This window comes from Labeo rohita, chromosome 7 (genome assembly GCF_022985175.1).
Source record: "Labeo rohita strain BAU-BD-2019 chromosome 7, IGBB_LRoh.1.0, whole genome shotgun sequence".
NCBI classification, from domain to species: Eukaryota; Metazoa; Chordata; class Actinopteri; order Cypriniformes; family Cyprinidae; genus Labeo; species Labeo rohita.
In genome coordinates this window covers 24,751,450-24,770,926 of record NC_066875.1, presented here as the reverse complement: position 1 = coordinate 24,770,926, position 19,477 = coordinate 24,751,450, and the positions used below count along the sequence as shown (strand labels likewise).

The 19,477-nt window shown below is 35.1% G+C and overlaps 2 protein-coding genes across 7 annotated transcripts in view; both read left to right on the top strand.

Annotated features, from left to right (window-relative positions):
- The window catches only part of esyt2b (extended synaptotagmin-like protein 2b), a 38,467-nt gene extending 37,221 nt beyond the window's left edge, over positions 1–1,246 (top strand). For all 3 annotated transcript variants that reach the window (XM_051115853.1, XM_051115855.1, XM_051115856.1), the window contains one exon: positions 40–1,246. In XM_051115853.1, the coding sequence (XP_050971810.1) occupies positions 40–85 (46 nt within the window). In that variant the 3' untranslated portion in view covers positions 86–1,246. The remainder of the gene's footprint in view (positions 1–39) is intronic.
- A 557-nt stretch (positions 1,247–1,803) lies between these two features.
- ncapg2 (non-SMC condensin II complex, subunit G2) lies at positions 1,804–19,298 on the top strand. Of its 4 annotated transcripts, none has more exons than XM_051113850.1 (27): positions 1,804–1,840; positions 1,998–2,093; positions 3,369–3,557; positions 3,649–3,763; positions 5,190–5,347; positions 5,451–5,585; positions 5,675–5,769; positions 6,288–6,444; positions 6,683–6,775; positions 6,907–7,032; positions 7,553–7,732; positions 8,128–8,280; positions 8,483–8,705; positions 8,866–8,960; positions 11,848–12,021; positions 12,153–12,223; positions 12,626–12,779; positions 12,857–13,033; positions 14,186–14,296; positions 14,684–14,812; positions 15,547–15,646; positions 16,281–16,471; positions 16,593–16,733; positions 17,017–17,120; positions 17,204–17,304; positions 18,433–18,535; positions 18,653–19,298. In XM_051113850.1, exons 2-27 carry the CDS (start codon positions 2,016–2,018, stop codon positions 18,720–18,722), a joined length of 3,423 nt encoding a protein of 1,140 aa, XP_050969807.1. In that variant the 5' UTR covers positions 1,804–1,840; positions 1,998–2,015; the 3' UTR covers positions 18,723–19,298. The 4 variants fall into 4 exon arrangements, with proteins under 4 accessions (XP_050969807.1, XP_050969806.1, XP_050969809.1 ...); XM_051113849.1 differs by having other exon boundaries at positions 1,830–1,888; XM_051113852.1 differs by having other exon boundaries at positions 1,830–1,888; positions 12,626–12,770; positions 18,653–19,297.
- Positions 19,299–19,477: the final 179 nt, after the last annotated feature.

Genomic DNA, 19,477 nt, shown 5'->3' with positions numbered 1-19,477 from the left:
TACTTTTTCTGGATTTCAAAAGCTTCCTTTATCTCTCAGGTATCATCTGACTGAGGATGGATCGAAGAAGATAATTCAGACGTAGTGGGCCATGCTAGAAAGCAGGAAGGAACGGAACAGCAGATAAGTGGGACATGCCACGGCACGCACAGGATAATGCAGAAGCTTCAGTAGCAGAAGAGCAGCGCTGGACTAACTAAACCAGGCTACTTCTACTGGGATTTACACTGGCCTACAAAGTGTCTCTCTCATTCTCACCAAAGCTAAAATTGCCACATTAAGCGCCAATGTCCCGCTTACTCACACTTTCTCTAAGGATTCATTCTGATCGTCTTTTTTGTTTTGTCTGCTTGTTTTTGTTTTATGCTTTTATTTTGTCGTCTTGGTGTTTGGACACAGAATTTCACTTTTTTACCAAATAAAAATGGTTACCATTGAAGTTAAGAAACAACAGTATAAAAAAGATCATTAGATTTATTAATAAATGTGCCTTTATTTATTGTATTTAAGTTATTTTGATAATTTGAAACGTTTTGATTTGTAAGTTTAATACTATGTTTTGTAAGCAATCAAAATCATATCAGAAAAAAATATCAGACGTTGTTATTGTAGCATTATTGTTTGTTTGAGGCAGTATATTACACAAAACACATGGCTAAAGACATGGTTGCAAGTGGAAAAAAGGGTACATGTATACGTATGTATGTATATATGTATGTATGAACGTTAATGTTTTCTTAGATTTTATGCTGCTTTTTTCTATCACATACAGTTACGGAAAGTTATATCGGGCTCCTCATAAATTATGCATTTATAATTTGTTTTAAAAGTATTTTACTGTATCCTGTTGCACAACACAAACTGAAAAGCCTGTACAGAAATGTTTGATATCTATTTTGTTTGCAAGAGTTTTATGAGGAAAGGCAAAATGTGTATTTAGTATGTGACGTTTGTAAGATGAGAATAGCTTGGTTACAAAGTGTTTTGCTAATGGATTGTTTAAAGACTGTGAAATGGCTGTTGATATGATTCCCAGCCTTATTATTCTCTATGCATTATGCATGATATCATTAAAATAAGAAATTCAACTTGAATCACAATGAACTTGTAACTTAAAGGGCCTGAATGCATTTTATTATCTTAATTGTTTTAAGTTATTTTAATATTGTGTCTATTCATACTTCTGTTTTTGATGATTTATTTTAACAAGGTTGTATGGAAGGTGTTGAGGCAACCTAATAAAATATAATGCTTAATATTTTGGCCTTTTTTTAAAGTCCTGCATTACTCAATTGTTGATAAAGTTGATAAAGAACAATATTGTCTAATAACTGTAAAATCCAGTTTTCTTGGCGTCATGTTTAAAATATATATATTTTTCAATTTATTGGTATTTTTTTATAACAGAGAAGTAGTAAGCGTGTAATTACAATATATATATATATATATATATAATTTACCTATCATTGCTTAACTTAACGGTGTTGGAAATGACTTGGCTGACTTAACATACAACGCGCTTTTGGCGCCATCTGCAGGAGATTAGCTGTTGTATATTTGAGTAGTAATAGTAATAGTAAATGTACAAGCTGATATTCTGTAACAGTGGCCAGCTTTTGAAGCGTGTTAATGGTTATATAAATAACGTTATAGAGAAGTTAAGCTTTCTAACTGAGATAACGATGAAATTGCATTTACACGTGAGCGCCGTCCATCGCCCCTACAGCAGGTGGCGCTGCCACATCAGCACTGTGACGACGAAACATTACGCCTGACGTCATGACGCTACTTTAATTTTGAGCGGGGAAATACTGAAACAGACGGCGCGACTCATTTTCCTGTATGTAAACAAACTGACAGGTTTGCGCTGACAGAACATATTATATTGGTACTGTGTTGTTATATGTGTTGATATACTTTAGAAAATAATACTTTGTTGTGTGTATACGAAACAAAAGCTTTCCGTGTCAAAACCTCATTTCTCTTCTGTTTGGAAGGACTAACTTATAAGCGAAATGTCGAAACGAAAGCAGTTTCTGGAATCTGTCCATCAAGAGCACGTCCAGGACTTTCTGAACTTCATCAGATTACATGTAAGTCATGCTTAGAAATGTCAGTGTCACTTAATACATTTAAAAAGTAACGTTAAGAGAGTATACTTTCATAATTGTTTCTTAAATTTTTGACGTGCTTTCAAGAAGTACACTCATTTTTTTAAAGTAGTGACTAATATTAAACCACAATTAACGTTATTTGTAGTGTGTTATTCAGTATTGCATAAGTAAATACATTTCTAATGTGCTGAATAGCAAGTTACATTACAAGTAGCATTGTTATCATTACAAATGTGTAATTACAACTATATTTAGCTACGTGACAAATTTTCAAAAGAAACTAAAATTTAGTTTACCATAAATGTGACCCGGGACCACAAAACCAGTCATAAGGGTAAATGTTTCGAAATTGAGATTTATACATCATCAGAAAACCGAATAAATAAGCGTTCCATTGATGTATGGTTTGCTGTGATAGAACGATATTTGATAGATACAACTATTTGAAATCTGGAATCTGAGGGTGCAAAAAAATCTAAATATTGAGAAAATCACCTTTAAAGTTGTCCAAATGAAGCTCTTAACAATGCATATTACTAATCAAAAATTATGTTTTGATATATTTACAGTAGGAACTTTGCAAAATATCTTCATGGAACATGATCTTTACTTAATTTCCTAATGATTTTTGGCATAAAAGAAAAATCTATAATTTTTGACCCATACAATGTATTTTTGGCTATTGCTACATATATATGTAGCTATAACCTATATACATATATATGTATATATATATATAACATGTATACATATAACCCAGCGAATTAAGACTGGTTTTGTGGTCCAGGGTCACAAATGTATGTCAGTACATTTGACAGTACAATTGAAACATACTTGAAAGACAATGTAAGTAATCATGAAATCACATCTAAAGATTACAGCGTACAGTTAACTGTCCAAAAATCATTACATTACGTTTGAGATTAAGTATGTTTTTTAATCATATTATTTCTGTAATAAGTAATCGTTTCAAAAGTATGCTAAAGTGCGCTTTTTATTTAGAAGGCGTAGTATATAATGTAATGCACTTAATATAATTTTAATAATTTTTCAAAAGATTTTTTTTATCTGTTTAAACAATTAAAGGTAACTAAAGACAAACAAGACCTTATGTTATGGCTATATGATGCTGTTACTTTCTAGATATAACAAATTTACTTTTAATAAATAAGCAAAGTCTATGCAAGTCAGTCTTCAGAACTACCAGTGAAATCAAGAAAACAGAAAGAGCTAAAACTACTGTTTGTGTTGCAGAAGGATGGAGCGGATCCGTTTGACCTGGCGGAGGTTTTGCCAGAGCTGCAGAGGAGTCAGAGGCAGGAGCTGTGGGAGAGACAGCTGAAGTTGCTGCAACACAGCCTCGCCGCTCACCCTCCAGAGCGCTGGATCACTGGAGCCGAGGAGGACGCGGGCGACATGGAGGTGGAGATTTCTGAGGAGCAGGTAAGGCTGCTAATGGTTCGAAAGACAGAAATCCAAGCACTTTTTGAGAACGTGTCAAAATGACAGGGAGTTTATTCTTGTTTCCTTTCAGATGCAGACAATGGCAGTAATAGAGGGCGTCACGATTGTTTCTACAGTCTCTGTAGACATTTTGCAGGAAAATGACACCTATACATCTCTTCTCGAATGTGCCCAGATGCTAAACTGTAAGTACTTGTACTGTAACTTGAAGTATCTTGTTGTTTGAAAATGCTGTGACAATATTAGCCTTTGAACATTTTACCATGATAGAGCTTATGTCGTGGAAACAAACAATGGTCTCCTCAAATTTGTCATTAAAGCTCAAGAAACAGAGTTCCATATGTCAAAATTAGACAACATGACAGCCACCGCATCTGAATTTTTGTCTGGTGGGGCACCCATACTTATACCTTGTATACTTATACTCCCTGAAAATTTTTGGAAGTCACCTAAAGTTACTGGTTCACTCTAGTTCATTGGTGCTGCCCAATGGAAAGCACCGTACTTGCCCATTAGAGGGCACCTAAGACTCAAGGTTTTTATTAAGACATCCAACATTAAAGCAGTCGTTGAAACAATCACCATAGTGATCAGTGTATTAATTATGGTTATAACCATACCTCGTATTTTTGAATAAAATATCACAACAGTTACAGCATAATTACATGATGTAATATTTCACCCAACTTTAAACTGTTTGTAATTGTTAATAATGATTTTATTAAATATCCAGTTATACTACCATTAAATAATTTTTAAGATTGTTTTAAAAGGTTTTTGAAAAAAGTCTCTTATGCTCACCAAGGCTACTTTTACTTAATAAAAAAAATACAGTAAAAACACAACGTGAAATGGCATTACAATTTAAAATGTTTTCTATTTTCATATATTTTATAAAAGTCTTCTATTCCTGTGATGACAAAACATAATCTTTCAGAAGTCATTCTAATTTGCTGAATTGCTGCTCAAGAAAAATGTATAATTATTATTATCAATGTTGAAAACTGTTGTGCCGCTTAATATTTTTGTGGAAATTTCAGGATTATTTGATTAATAGAAAGCCTTTGGATAGAAACCATTTTTTAAAAAAATTGAAATATTTGTAACATAAATGTATTTACTGTCACTTTTGATCAATATAATAGATCCTTGATGAATAAAGTATTTTATTTTTTTAAATTCGTATTCTTTAACGCTGAAGTAAGCCTATGGGCGAGACTTCCGGTTCATTAGCCACTATAGGGAGGTAACGAGAAAAATAACAACGTGCAGTAAACGGTAAAACTGCTTGCGCTGCAAACCAGTGTGTTTATAATTAACATAATACATTAAAATAATATGGTAAGACACACCAATTTGCCATATCAAGCAGCAAAACAAGCTGTTTTGTACAGCTAAAAATAGCTAGACGTGGATGAGACCGAAAGCCAGACCCATAAAATTTACAAATGGCAGCGCCCACTCTTACGGGAAAATAAGGTGGATCGGGTAAATCCAAATGGTTGCAGGTTTCATCACCATTGTACACTTCAAAAAGATTCATAATTTAAAAAAAATTGTTATATAGGGTTGTATAGAATGCATTTCCTCTATTGTTGTATCTTACTCCAGGTATAGAGAGTGCTTTGCCACTGTCACACACACCCCTCCAGCAGGCTATTCATTGGCTGTTTGAATGCTGGTGGAGACAGGATCTAAAAGGGAAAGAGGAGCTTGGTTGGACTGCTTTCCTTGTCTGTTTGGAGAACACTGTTACCCTTGAGAAACCGGTACTAGAACCACTTTATATCATTATAAATGATAAACTGGCAGATAATTTAATATTCCATATTGTGGATGAAAAGTATTTATGCTTTTTGGATATGTTCCAAGGTCAGTGAGCTCAGGAGACTCTGTACTCTACGAGAGGTGCTTCTCAGTGTGGATTTTGCATCTGAGAGAGGGCAGCAGGTCATTGATCCTCTCCTCCAGTGTTTCTTCAGGCCCTCTCATATTAAACAAGAAGAGGTTTGTTTATTTTTGGGCTCATATGTTCAAGAGATTAGTTTCTACTGTAGATCATTTTTATATAACACTGTTTATTGCTCATTTTTCAGGGGAAACGGTTCCTTGCCTTCCTTTTTTCTTGGAACGACAACTTCATTCGGATGATTCATGAAACCATTAAGAATCAGCTGCAGTTTTTCCCAAAGTATTTCAAACACTCATGACCTGTTGTTTTATAATGCTTAAAGGTGCACTCGGTAACTTTGTTTATTTTAAGAGATGTATGAGGGAGAGACAGACCAATTTTTTCAAAATTTTTAAAAATACCATTTTTTAAAAAATGGTAATATGAAACTGAAAAGCAGCTACGCTTAATATATAGATGATAAGTAAAGCCGCTACAACAATGGAATTACTTTTATAATGCAAATGTGGATTAAATGCCTAATGGCTACCAAGAAAACTGACTTGCCTTTTAGGGATTTTATGTGGAATTGTCATTTGGGATGTAAATTACTTAGTGCATCTTTAAGGATCTAGAATGAAATAGTACTTCACATATTTGAAGAAAAACTTGCATGATGTCATCTTCTCCACACAAACTTGTACTTATTAAAACAAGCCAAGCAAGACAGTTCTGCAGCAATGCAAGTACACTGTGCATTTGTTCTGTTTGATCTGCGGTTTGATTTTAGCTGTCTTTTTTCCCAACTCTACTTACAGAGCTCTGTCTGTTCATGTGGCTGAGATTTACTTCAGAGCATGGAGGAAGGCATCCGGCTCTTTCCTGGAAGAGATTGAGTCCACCTGCATCCAGGACTTAATGCAGCATGGTCTGTTGCTGCACAGGAACTCACCAGTACACGGCAAAGTCAGACAGGTGAGAGACCAATTTCATCTTTATTCCAATTAAGTGAATTATTAAATACGAACTGTTCAAAAGTTCTCACCAAGGCTACATTTACTAGAAACAATAATAAAAACTATAATAATGTGAAATAGTAATAATAATCAGAAGGCTTGTTTGCTACTTACAGGAAGATTTGACAAATGTTCTCTGAATTTTGAAACTTAATTCTTCACTTTAAGTAAAAAATTGTCCCTGTCTCTGCATATAGATCCTTACTTATTTCCACAAGCAGAAGTTTCGTGAGGGTGTCGATGAGATGCTGCACAGACTCTACAAGCCAATTCTGTGGAAAGCATTAAAGGTAGAACATAAATCATTTGAGAGTGTGTTGTTTTATTGTGTTTACACTTTAAAACTGTTGTACACGCCTGAAGTTAATGCTTTAGTATATCACCTTGTTCATTTAGACATTTTTTCAATCCTTTTCAACAGGCCACCAATGCTGAGGTTCGTGCCAATGCCACACTGCTCTTCACTGAGGCTTTTCCCATCCATGACCCCAGCATGAGCAGTGAGATGGTGGATCAGGCTGTTCAGAAACAACTTGATTTACTGTTTGTATGTCAACAGTTGATTGCATGATTACACATTATTGATATTTTGTAATATTCACACAATAAACTAATCAGAAGAATTTCAGTAAAGGGCGGTCTGTATGTGCAAATACAGTACACCAGTGTATACCCATTTTCCAGTGGCCTTGGTTCCATAAGTATTTTGTTTAAGAATTATAAGCATTGAACCAGATTAACCAGATACATGGCGAATCACAACAAAAAGCAATTTTTTTGAAGAATCATGGGTAAAGTAGTTTTTCACCAGGAATTTTGCTGTTAGACTTGAATATTGAAATAATGCAGGATGGTGGCTTTAGCAAAACCAATTAATATTGATTAACAGCCTCATAGCTCACGATAGGTCTGTCTTCTTTTTAATAAGTTAGCATTAAAAATCAGCTCCCCATGGAGAAAATGATTGACATTTTTACTATTGGGAAACTGACTGTTCCACTCGATAGCAGTCAAAAAAACGTCAGTAGCTTATATGGCTATTAAATTGACCCTTTTTGTCTCTGTAGGCTCTCCTTGATGACCCACAGCCCCTTGTGCGCTCTTCTGCAGTGCTGGGCGTATGTTCTGTCCTAGCTCGTTGCTGGGAGGTCATCCCTTCCACAGTCATCACTGACCTACTGGAGAAGCTCATCCTGCAGCTGGCTAATGACACAAGCTCTCCAGATGTCCGCTGCTCCGTCTTCATGGTAAAACCCTGACCGTCTATCAATCACTTGAGAAAAGTGCAAGTGATCAGAGAGAGATGGGGAGCAATTGCTTAACATCTTTCCAGTTTTGCAGTAGAAATGCAATTTAAAGCCATTTACTGCCTGAGAAAGGACACTGTCTTCTGCTGAGTGATTTCAGCTTGATTTAGTCATTTACGAGCTATAATAGGATTTTTAGATGGAATGGAATGTACCCAATCGTTAATTAAAAAAGTTCGGGTTTAGCACTGCTTACAGAGACATTTTAACATGAAAGACAAGATATATTTTAAATTAATGTTCACAGTTTGATTGAACTTTTGTGCTATTTATTTTCATCATTATTTTTTTGTCCATGTCTAAGCCTTGTTAAAGCCTGTTTGTTTGCTCTGCAGTGCATGTCTATAATTCTGGATAACAGTTTAAGTCACCCACTCATGGAAAAATTGTTGCCTGCTCTGAAGAGTAGCCTCCATGACAGCTCTGAAAAGGTGCGTGTCGCCTTTGTGGGCATGCTCCTCAAGATCAAGGCTGTCCGGGCAGCCAAGGTAAGAAAAATATATGATTATGAAGAAAAATAAATGATTAAATCACATTCTGAGCCTTTATAAGCTGTATTGACATTATTTGACACTTCACTTGTTCTCTCACCAAATATGCTGTCCAATGTTAGTACAAAAATTAAAAAAAAATGTTAATACTAAATATTAGTGTGCTCATTTTTGGCTATTATTTTTTTTCCCACCACAGTTTTGGAAAGTTTGTTCTCTAGAGCACCTGCTGGCTCGATTGGAAATGGACTCTCCTCCTGTTTCCAAGCGAATCGTCAATCTCCTGTTCAACTCATTCTTTCCAGTCAACCAGTCAGAGACTGTCTGGTGTGAGCGATGTGTCACCCTGATTCAGACAAACCCCGGGGCGGCTCGCAAGTTTTACCAGCACGCATATCTGTACACGGCTCCTGCTAATATAGGTTAGATTGTGTTAGATACCTCAGTAAGCTTTCTTAAATATGAATTCTGTTTTATATTGTGTTGAGATGTTAGGGTTTAGTTTTGACATTTGGAAGTAAAGTATGTGTCATTCTTAGAAATGTCAAAATAAACGCAACTCACATTGCTATCTCTTTGTAGTCAAGCTGATGCTGGTGATCCGAAAGTGCCTGAATGTGTGCATTCAAAATGCAGGAGATGAAGAATTTGCATCTAGCAATAAAGAAAACAGCACGGTGAGACTTAATTTATACTACTGTTTAAAAGTTTGGGGTCAGTAAGATTTCTTATATATTTATATATAGTTATATTGAAACATATAAACATATAAACTGTGTGTATATATATATATATATATATATATATATACACAGTATCTCACAAAAGTGAGTACACCCCTCACATTTCAGCAACGTTTTCAGTATATATTCTTAAGTAACAATACTATAGAAATGAAACTTGGATATATTTTAGAGTAGTCAATGTGCAGCTTGTATAGCAGTGTATATTTACTGTCCCATGAAAATAACTCAACATAGCCATTATTGTCAAAATAGCTAGCAACAAAAGTGAGTACACCCTAAGTGATAAATGTCATTTAACCATGCAAAGCCACATGTCCTATTATGCTTGACAGGACTATACAAATTTGGTGCTTTGAGTACAATTCTCTCATACTGACCACTGGATGTTCAACAAGGCACATCATGGCAAAGAATTCTCTGAAGATTTGAGAATTAGAATTTTTGCTCTCCACAAAGATGGCCTAGGCTATAAGAGGTTCAGTAACAACCTGAAACTGAGTTACAGTATTGTGGCCAGGGTCATACAGAGGTTTTCCAAGACAAAATTTTGTGAAAATAATTCAACAAAGACATCTGTACACTATTAGAGAAAGTGTATTAATACACATTTGAGTAATTCTGAGAACGTAAGTTGATTAATAATAATTTTTAAAAATTCAGATTTGCTCTAAACAGTCATGTTTAAAATTATTCAACCTCTAAAAGTCAAATTTGGTGCAGAATCTTTTACTCTTTAAAACCACCAATAAACGCTGATTGGAAGTGCTTAGAAGCTTCTTTCACCTCTCTACTGCAGTCTTGGCCCATTCCTCACCTGAAAAAGCATTCAGATCACTGATAATCTTTAGTTTTCACTTTGCCACTGCTTTCTTCAAATTCAACCAAATATTTTCAATGAGAATTAAATCTGGAGACTGAACAGGCCACTATCATCCTATGATACCTGAACCAAGCAGAAGATTTGGATATATAATTTGAGACGGCTGTTCTGCAGGAAAGTCCGCTGATCATCATCTTAAGTCTTTGCACCAAAAGCACACAATTCTTGCCAAAATGGCCTGATACTTCAAAGAATCCATTGTATCCTTCATACAGTCATTATTTCCATTTCCTGCAGTAGTAAAACAGCCCCTTAACAGGACTGGCCCACCTCCAAGTTTGACGATAGAGATGGTGTTCTTCTGCACATAAGTTTTGCCTTTTTTGCACCATACATGCCGCTGATCCATAGGTCCAAAAAGTTCCAGTTTGGTCACATCACTCCATAAAACATTCTTCCAGAACTCCACAGGTCTATCCAAATGAATTTTAGCATATTCAAGTTGTCCTTTTTGTTCTTATTAGTCAAGAGTAGTATTTGGCAAGATGCTTCAACATGAAGGCCATACTTGTTTTGTGTTCTTCTTATACACTGCATTGAAATGTTTTTTCCTCCTTTCGTAGGGACATCTTGCAAGTCTTTGACCGCACATTGCTGGTTTTTCCTCAGTTCTGATCAAACATTTTATGATATTGTTCTTTTTTGTTAAACACCCTCAAAGGCTTTCTGGCACAGCACATTTTAAACTAAGGAATAAGGCTGCCAGCTGTGTCTCTAGAAACTTTGAATGTTTTGGAAATCTTCATATAGATTTAGACTTTCTAAAGTAATGGTTATTTCTTCTCTATAGCTTCTCTATAGATTTTGTAAGAGCTCTGTTGACTTATTTGATACTCAGACTTCAGACTTCAAACTGTTTATATGTATAACAGCCTAAGCTAATTCTGTTTTCTAATAGTTTCTAAAGGTTTAATAGTGTTTCAAGACAAATTTGTTCCCTGCCATACAAAAAAGTGACTAAAAGCTGCAATGTTGAATAGGGGTTGAATAATTATGACATAGCTGTGTGTAAAAAAAAACAAAAAACAAAAATATAACCAAAAAAAAAAAAGATCACTTTTAATATGACAGTAATCTGTTATAAATGCAAGTCCTGGATCTTCAGAAAAGCTTGTATGTGTAAAGTACTTCAGTCTTATTTTTTTTTAAAGAATCCTAACCTTACCCTAACCAAGGCTGCATTTATTTAATCAAAAACACAGTAAAAACAATAATGTTGTGAAATATTATTATGGTTTAAAATGTATATATACTTTTTCTATTTTAATATATTTTAAAATGTAATTTAAATGGCAAATCTGATTTTTCAGCAATCACTACTCCAGTCTTCAGTGTCACTTAATCAAGAAACATTTTTTCTTATTAAAGTTGTAAACGGTTCTGCTGAATAGTTTTTGTGAAAACCGTAGTATTTTTTTTTTTTTTAGGTTTCTGTGACAAATAGAAAGTTTAAAAAAACAGTATTTATTTGAAATATAATTTTTTTTTATAACAAGGTAAAAGTCTTTACTATTGCTTTTGATCAATTTAATGCATCCTTGAAAAAAAAACTTTCTTTTAAAAAATACAAATCTTTAAAATGGTAGTGTACATACAGTTATATATTCTTTACAAACTGGATTTTGCTTCCTTTTTTACCACATATGAGAAATATATTTTTAAACAAAGTCTGTCAATATTCAGATTAAATGTTTTCCACAATATCCTACACACTGTCAAGCAATGATTGTAAACTTCAAATGGCTATAAATAATAATTAAAATCCAAATGTAGTTTTAAGTTTTTTAGAAAAATGCATCTTAAACATATTTAATTTTAATTTTGAATAACTAAACCTAGCTCTTGCCTTGAACATAGCCTAGAAGCTGGCATGGTGTTTAAAAAGGAATGACCAAAAATAAATGAATAAATAATGTTTATGTTTGTCGTTGTCACTAGATGTTGGAGGATGTTCTCTCAGTGCAGGACACCACCTCCATGGCCAGCCTGCTGGAGATCCTCGTAATTCTGTGGAAGAGTGTTCAGAAATCTCTCGTGGCTAACCAGGAGGCCTTCAAGTACACCACGTCAAAGTTCGCAACTGTTCTGCCCCAGTATCTTAAAATCTTCCAGGTAAGAAGCACATTCACACAGGGAACCAAAGGACGATTTAAAGAGCAAAGCTGAGCACTGTAATCACCTCCTTAAAGCTGATGCAATGTGGTTGCAACATAACACAGTGTTGTGCATATGTGTGTGCGCAGGAGGAGCGGTGTAAAGCCCCTCTCATTCTTCTAGCCTCCCTACTTCCTGCCTCTTCTGTTCCAGCTCTGAGGTTAGTAGGACTCTTCCCTCAACTACCCCTCAATGCAGCTCACATTGTTAAATGCCCCATTTTAAGGCAATAATGCAGCTAAAAATGAAAACACATCCTTAACATGAGATGAATCTGAATTGTCATTTTTCGGGGAGCTATTCCTGCAAAAGACAGTAGAACGAAGAAAAGAGCATTTCAAAATCTTCTTTCCTGTTGAGCGTCTAACAAAGTCCACATGGTTTCTTAGCCATCTCCCCAGAACAGCAGGTTGGCTCAAAAGTGAAATGCCAATTCTGATTCCTATTTGATCCCAAAGGCGTTCTTTAATGCTGATGGGATTGAGTGTTTTTTTTTCAAGGCTTTACAGCGATCTGTAGGGCAGTCTGGCTGTACTGCATGACTGTGTGTTCCTCTCTGCAGAAGTAAAGTGATGTCTCACTTGAGGAGTTTGAAAGCGGGGACCGCTGTGACGGCATACAGTCAGTCGGTGGAGTGTCTCTGTAGCTGGGGGCAGATCAGCCATATTGTGGAGCTGATGGAGAACTGGCTTGTGGAAGCCGCACCTGTAAGAGTGGTAAATGTTGTGTTCATGTGGGGATTCATTAGATGTTTATGGTGTTTTCATATCCTCTATGATTACTCTCTTGTCAGCAAGGTGATGAAGATACAACTGGCAAAGTTCATTTTGATGGGCTGGAGGAGTCAAAGCCAGATCTGGGCCTAGACTATCTGGATTATCTGCTCCTGCACCCTAAAACACGAGACTGTCTGTTCACACTGCCATTGGATCAGATCAGACCGCTCCATAAGGCCCTCAACAAATGGAAGGTACAGAGATTTGATGATTATTATTACAGAGAATTGGCACAAACACATACTATTACTGTCGTTAGTTACAAAGTCAATAGTGTAATTGCAGGTTATCACCAGTCTTGCATTGAAGATACTGCTGCACCGAGTTGTTCAGCTGAATGACATTATGTTATTGCTCTTATTATATTAGTCACAGCTCTGTCATGAGCTTATAGAATTGTTTTTTTCCACCTTTATGATCTGAAAAAAGGTGGGTATGTTTTCTGGTTAAAAAGTTTTAAAGGAGAAGTTCACTTACAGAAGGAAAATTTCCTGATATTTCACTCTCCCCCATGTCATTCAAGATGTTCATGTCTGTCTGTCTTCAGTCGCAAAAAAATGAAGGTTTTTGAGAAAAACATTTAAGGATTTTCCTCCATATTGTGGACTTCAGTGGTGGCCAACTGGTTGAAGGTCCACTCTGCAACTTTAAAGGAGAAGTTCATTTCCGGAACAAAAATTTACAGATAATTTACTCACCCCTTTGTCATCCAAGATGTTCATGTCTTTCTTTCTTCAGTAGATAAGAAATTATGTTTCTTGAAGAAAACATTTCAGGAATGTTCTCCATATAGTGGACTTCAATGCTGCCCCCAAGTTTGAACTTCCAAAATGCAGTTTAAATGAAGCTTCAAATGGCTCTAAACAATCCCAGCCAAGGAAGAAGGGTCTTGTCTAGCAAAACGATCAATCATTTTCGAAACAGATTGACAGTTTATATACTTTTTAACCTAAAATGTCGTCTTTCTTGTCTCGGCGATGTGCATGCGTAGTTTGTGTAATCTGGGTCAATACAGTTTGTGTTTTTCTTAAAAAATGGCAGATTGTTTGACTAGATAAGACCCTTATTCTTTGGCTGGGATCATGTAGAGCCCTTTGAAACAGCAATTTGGACCTTTAACCCATTGGCCACCTTTGAGGTGAAGAATATGGAGAAAAATCCTGGAATGTTTTCCTAAAAAACCTTCTTTTCGACTGAAGAAAGAAAGAAATTTTGGATGACATGGGGGTGAGTAAATTATCAGAAAATAACTTCTTAAAGTTTTGTTTTGTGTTTGGTTCTGAACTAATTCCAGAAAATACCATCATTTTGGAACTATTCTCATTTTCATTTGTTTATGTGTGCAGTCGCTGTTGTTCTCCTCTCTGAGTGAAACAGAGTTCAATGTGGCAGTCATTGAAACAGCACTGAGAGCTTTTATCTTCCATGGCCGACTCAGTATCCATCTTCAACACAAAGTAAGTGTACTGTAGTAACCCCTCTTCCTTTACACTCCAAAGAAAGCCAACATTCACTAAACAGACTCATAAAAACAATGTTAAGATGTGAAGAGTGGTTTAAATTAAAATAATTTGTCTGTCAGTACTTCAGCTAGACAATCCTAAGCACTGAGGTGACATGACGACTCATTTCAGCAGTTAAAGTAGGTCTCAGAATCTCAAGCTTATAATACAGTACTGACGTCTTCCATCTGTCCTATGCTGAACTGTGCAAATGGTTTTCATTGGACATGACTTGGACTTTGTTAACTGCAGATCAAGCAGTAGTTGCTTGAATGGTTTGTAAGCTCACTTTCATATTAAACAAATAAAACTCATAATCAGCACCTCTTTCTGATTCTGCAGTACCCAGAGGAGCGGGAGTTCCTCAAATCCCTGGAGCATTCTGTGTCCTGGGTAGAGAAAAGAGTCCTTCCTTTCTTGGCGAGCTCCAGCAGTGAACAGCAGTTGTCCTTAAGCAGGAAGATAGTAGAAGTGAGTGGCATGATCAGTGTTTTTTTTTTTGTTTTTTTGTTTTCCGTTGCCAATTTGCCAATTTAAGTGCCCCTATTATGGATTATGAAAGGTTCATATTTTGGTTTTGGAAGTCTCCAACAACAGGTTGACATGCATACAATTCAAAAAAACACTTTCATTGTCTTATATGCATTTATTGTGCAGAGCATGGCGTCTTCTCCACAGGAATCCGCTATGGTGTTTTAGGGAGGGGGGGGGTTCAAGTTTTCCCAGGTCTGGGTGTGCAACAGGTGGGCGGGCAATATGCTAATGTTTCAAGTTGACGTCAACTTGAAACAGCTTAAGATTCGTTTTAAATACGACTCATTTGCATGACTCACTTAGAGCTGTGCTACACACTGCATGAAAGGTAGTTTTCAAAAATCCATAATATAGGCACTTTAAATGGTCATAATATTACCTTTTTTATTGTATTTTTAATCAAATAAATCAAATAAATGCAGCCTTGGGGACCATAAGAGACTTAAAAAAACAAAACAAATCTTACCAACAAACTTTTAGCATACATGCAAAACATTTTAAGGCTTTATATACAATATTATATACTAAAAATAGTGTTTTCCTTGTTGAAAATGATAGAAAAGGCCTAATCCTAAAACTAATCCATTGTTTCAGTTTCACAATGAATTGTGCAGACACACATGATTTTAGATTATGTATACAATTTGTTTCTCTTTCTGTATCATTGTCAGAGTTGTTTAACGGTGTCCAAGAATGTGCTGCGGGTTTCTGTTGGAGATGGTGATTTCAGAGATCACTTACTGCAGCATGTTGCTGCTGTGCTGCAGACAGGTGAATATTAAATCTTTATGCTGCTCTAGGGCCCAGCGATTGTATTACATGTTTTGGAGAAAAAAGCTGGCAGATGTATGTGTTTAGTCAAGATACAAAAATATGTTTAACCACCTGCAACTGTGTTGCCAAAACCCAGAAGACTCATTTGCCATAGTTTCCCCTGAGATTTTTCTTATGGGTTTCTCAATTAGTAAAAAAAAAGGTCTGTGGTAAACATGACCATTTTTTGGTTCATGAGGTTTTTTGTACAGCATAAACTGCACACACTCACACTAAAAAAATGTTCTTGTTTAATTACTTATTATGAACAAACTTTTTTTTTTGTTTTTTTGTTTTTTTATTAACATAACAGCTTTAAAATTTACACATTTAGCACGTCCATGTGTAATTCCCATATAGAGTAAAACTTTAAAGTATCATCAGTTTATATTTACCACAGACCTTGTTTTATTCATAAATTGAAATTATTATACAACAATCATAAAATTGGTTATATATAACCAGTTATATAAACATATAGGAAAGTCTCTTAGGAACCCATGGCAAATTAGTCTTGTGGGTTTTGACATTACAGCTGCATCACTTTATAGCGTGATGCTTTATCACAATTGTTTCGTATGTTTTCATTTAGAGAAAGGATACTTGTGCATCCCTCATGTGCTCACTCTGCTTACTGAGGTGGCACAGGGCTGCCTTTCCCATACAGCTGAGGCACAAGATGATCAAACGTCCCTCACTATCCGCATTTTGACCAACATCTTCCAGAAAGTTGTGGAGATCATAGCGCATCGACTGCGTAAAGACAAGGAAGAGGGTCAGGAGGTGAGGCCTTTAAAAAAAAAGACATTAGGGCCCACTTTCCATTTCCATAGTCTTAGTTCAAATTTAGTCTACCTGATGACATTTCTTGATTTTTAAAAAGCCTTTCTTTATGTATCTTTAGCTGTGTTTCTCTTCTGAAGAAGCTCTTTATGACTTCTTGCTGGTGACTAAGTTTACAACTGAGATGTCAGAGTTCATCACAGGAGTCTTCTCATCACTCTGTGCAGCAGTTATTATTGATATCAGCCGCACCTTGCAGAAGGTAAATCCGCTAATTGTTTAGCTTTCTGCGCTGTTTGATGTTTGTGTGGCATTTCTCCTTTGTATTTTTAATTGAAAGATTCGTTGAGCTCAAAGCCTTTCTTTTTACTCAGATCTTATCTGTAAATGAATGATATAAAAAGTGTTTTGTTCTTGAGACAAAATGAAACCATAAGAAGTGTGGAAAAGCTGACTAAAGCCATGTATAAAAATAATTTAATGGATGAAAGTAACAAATTGACACGCATGGAAGAATGATTGTAGAAAGCAACTTTTTCATGCAGATCTCTCATGTGGAAGAAGTGTTGACTCCAGAGACGGCTAACGACCTTCCACCTCTCTCGAACACCATACTCAAAGTGACGCTCAAATCACCTGCTGTTACCAGGTAACATTAAACAGCAACTAGAACTAAAAGCCTGCGTTTATACCTAAATTGAACAATTTAGATCATTTTCTGGTGTGTTCTAGGTTCTTTCTATCTGAAATGAGCTCCTCTATAGAGTCCGAGGCCATTGATAGTATCACGCAGTGGGCTGCAGTTACACACATTCTGACCATCATCAAACAATGTAAGTTTTTGCTACTTTAATAATAACTAAATGTGACCCTGGACCACAAAACCAGTCATAAGGGGCTTTTTTTTAATTGAGATGTATACATCATCTGAAAGCTGAATAAATTAGCTTTCCATTGATCTGTAGTTTGATGATAGAGATACAACTATTTGAAAATCTGGAAACAGGGTGCAAAAAAAAAAAAAAAAAAAAAAATCAAAATATTGAGAAAATCGCCTTTAAAGTTGTCCAAATGAAGTTTTTAGCAATGCATATTACTAATCAAAAATTGAGTTTTGATTTACGGTAGAAAATGTACAAAATATCTTTATGGAACATAATGTTTACTTAATATCCTAATGATTTTTGATTATTCAAAACATTGAATATTCATGTATTCAAACAACAAAAGACAGAAATCTCACTGTATTCATTTGTATATTTGATCTGTTGTGTTTATTAGTGCCATTTGTTGAAAATTAAATTTTTGTTATTTTATTACTGACTTCACTTGTCTTCATAAACATTGATAATATTTGAATTTTGTATAAATTAGGCTTAGTTTTTTTTTTTTTCTGTAATATCTAAATTGGCTTTTTAGCCGTGCTTGAGGGTTTAAGAATGAAGAAATCATGAAGAAATTACATGCTTAATTTTTCTAAGGTAAACTAAAATAATTATAAAAATAAATAATTATGAAATATTCACTTTTATTTTAAAGTGCAGGTGTGTTAGAACATGATATAATTCTGTCTTGGATATGAAAATAATGTATGATGATGATGATGATGATTATTATTATTAGTATTATTATTATTATTATTATTAATAAAATGAAACCATTCAAATTGTTTGGCTTTTAAAATGTGAATATGATGTGGGTTGAAACACTGTCACAACAAAAAAAAAAGTGCACAAGATTGACAAAGTCTAAAATTACAAAAAATTCTTACTTGTGTACAGTTTAGACTGTATGGCCTTAATGCTGTGGCAATTTTTGGCCATGGTATCAAATATCAGTATTTTTTACAGTATTTAGAAATGCTAGTATCGTTGCAACACTATTTCACACAGACTAAAGTTTTGTTTCTTTGATAAAATCCTACGAGTAAATGATTATTTTTAACTTTCTGTTCATTACAGCAGATACATTTATTATGGAGTTGAAGGAAACTGCTTTGTCTGTACGCAGACAAATACAGAACTATTACAACATCACTGCAGAAAACTCTGACAGTATACAGAGGTAAAATAATTTACATGTCATATTGTGAAAGCATGCTGTCAGATTTCTATATACAATGATAACTGTACTATCATTGTTAATGCTGTTTTGCTCTCTCTCTTTCACTCTCAATCTTAGGACCGTCTATGAATCCACTGTCAGGATGCTGAATGATATCCTAAGTCCATGCCAACAACCAGACAGTTAAAGGGGCAAGCTAATAGTTTAGAGCTTATGCGTACTCCCACGAAATCATTTATTCCTTATTTTGTTCTCACAGCTATATACTCTCTTGCAAGTTTTTGTTTTGCGCTCTCTATGTACAAGAACATTCACTAAATAATCAAAACTTCCATAAAACATCTTGGTTCAGTGGAATCACTATCAATTTTCTTTTTTACAGTTTCAAATGCAACAGTGTTTCCACTGCATCTGGTGCAACTGTAGGTTATAATCTTAGCAATCTTTTAAAAATCTTCTAATTTTTAAGACACTTCAGTGAATCTGGTATAAGTTAAGATGATGCTTTCATTTAAAGTGTCTTTGAAGAAATATGTCCCTCCTATTTACCTTGTATGCTTTATACTTAGATCCAATTTCTGAGGTTTGATGTGTTACACATTTCCCTGTTAAACCATACAGATATGCAGACAAGTAATTGCTAAATGCAAATTCTGAGATATACTTTCCAATCTGAGGTCTTTACAGTGTCATGTTCTACAATCAAGGTGTGAAATAAAGAAAAAGCACATGAGATTCAAGACTGCTTGTGATTAAACTTAAACCTAAATGTTTGGGTGGATGCGTGACTACTACTACAAAATTGTTCCTATACCACCAGTCAAAAGTTTTTGAACAGTATGATGGGTTTTTTAAAGAAGTCTCTTCTGCTCATCAAGCCTGCATTTATTTGATCCAAAGACCAGCAAAAACGGTACAATTTTGAAATATTTTTTCTATTTA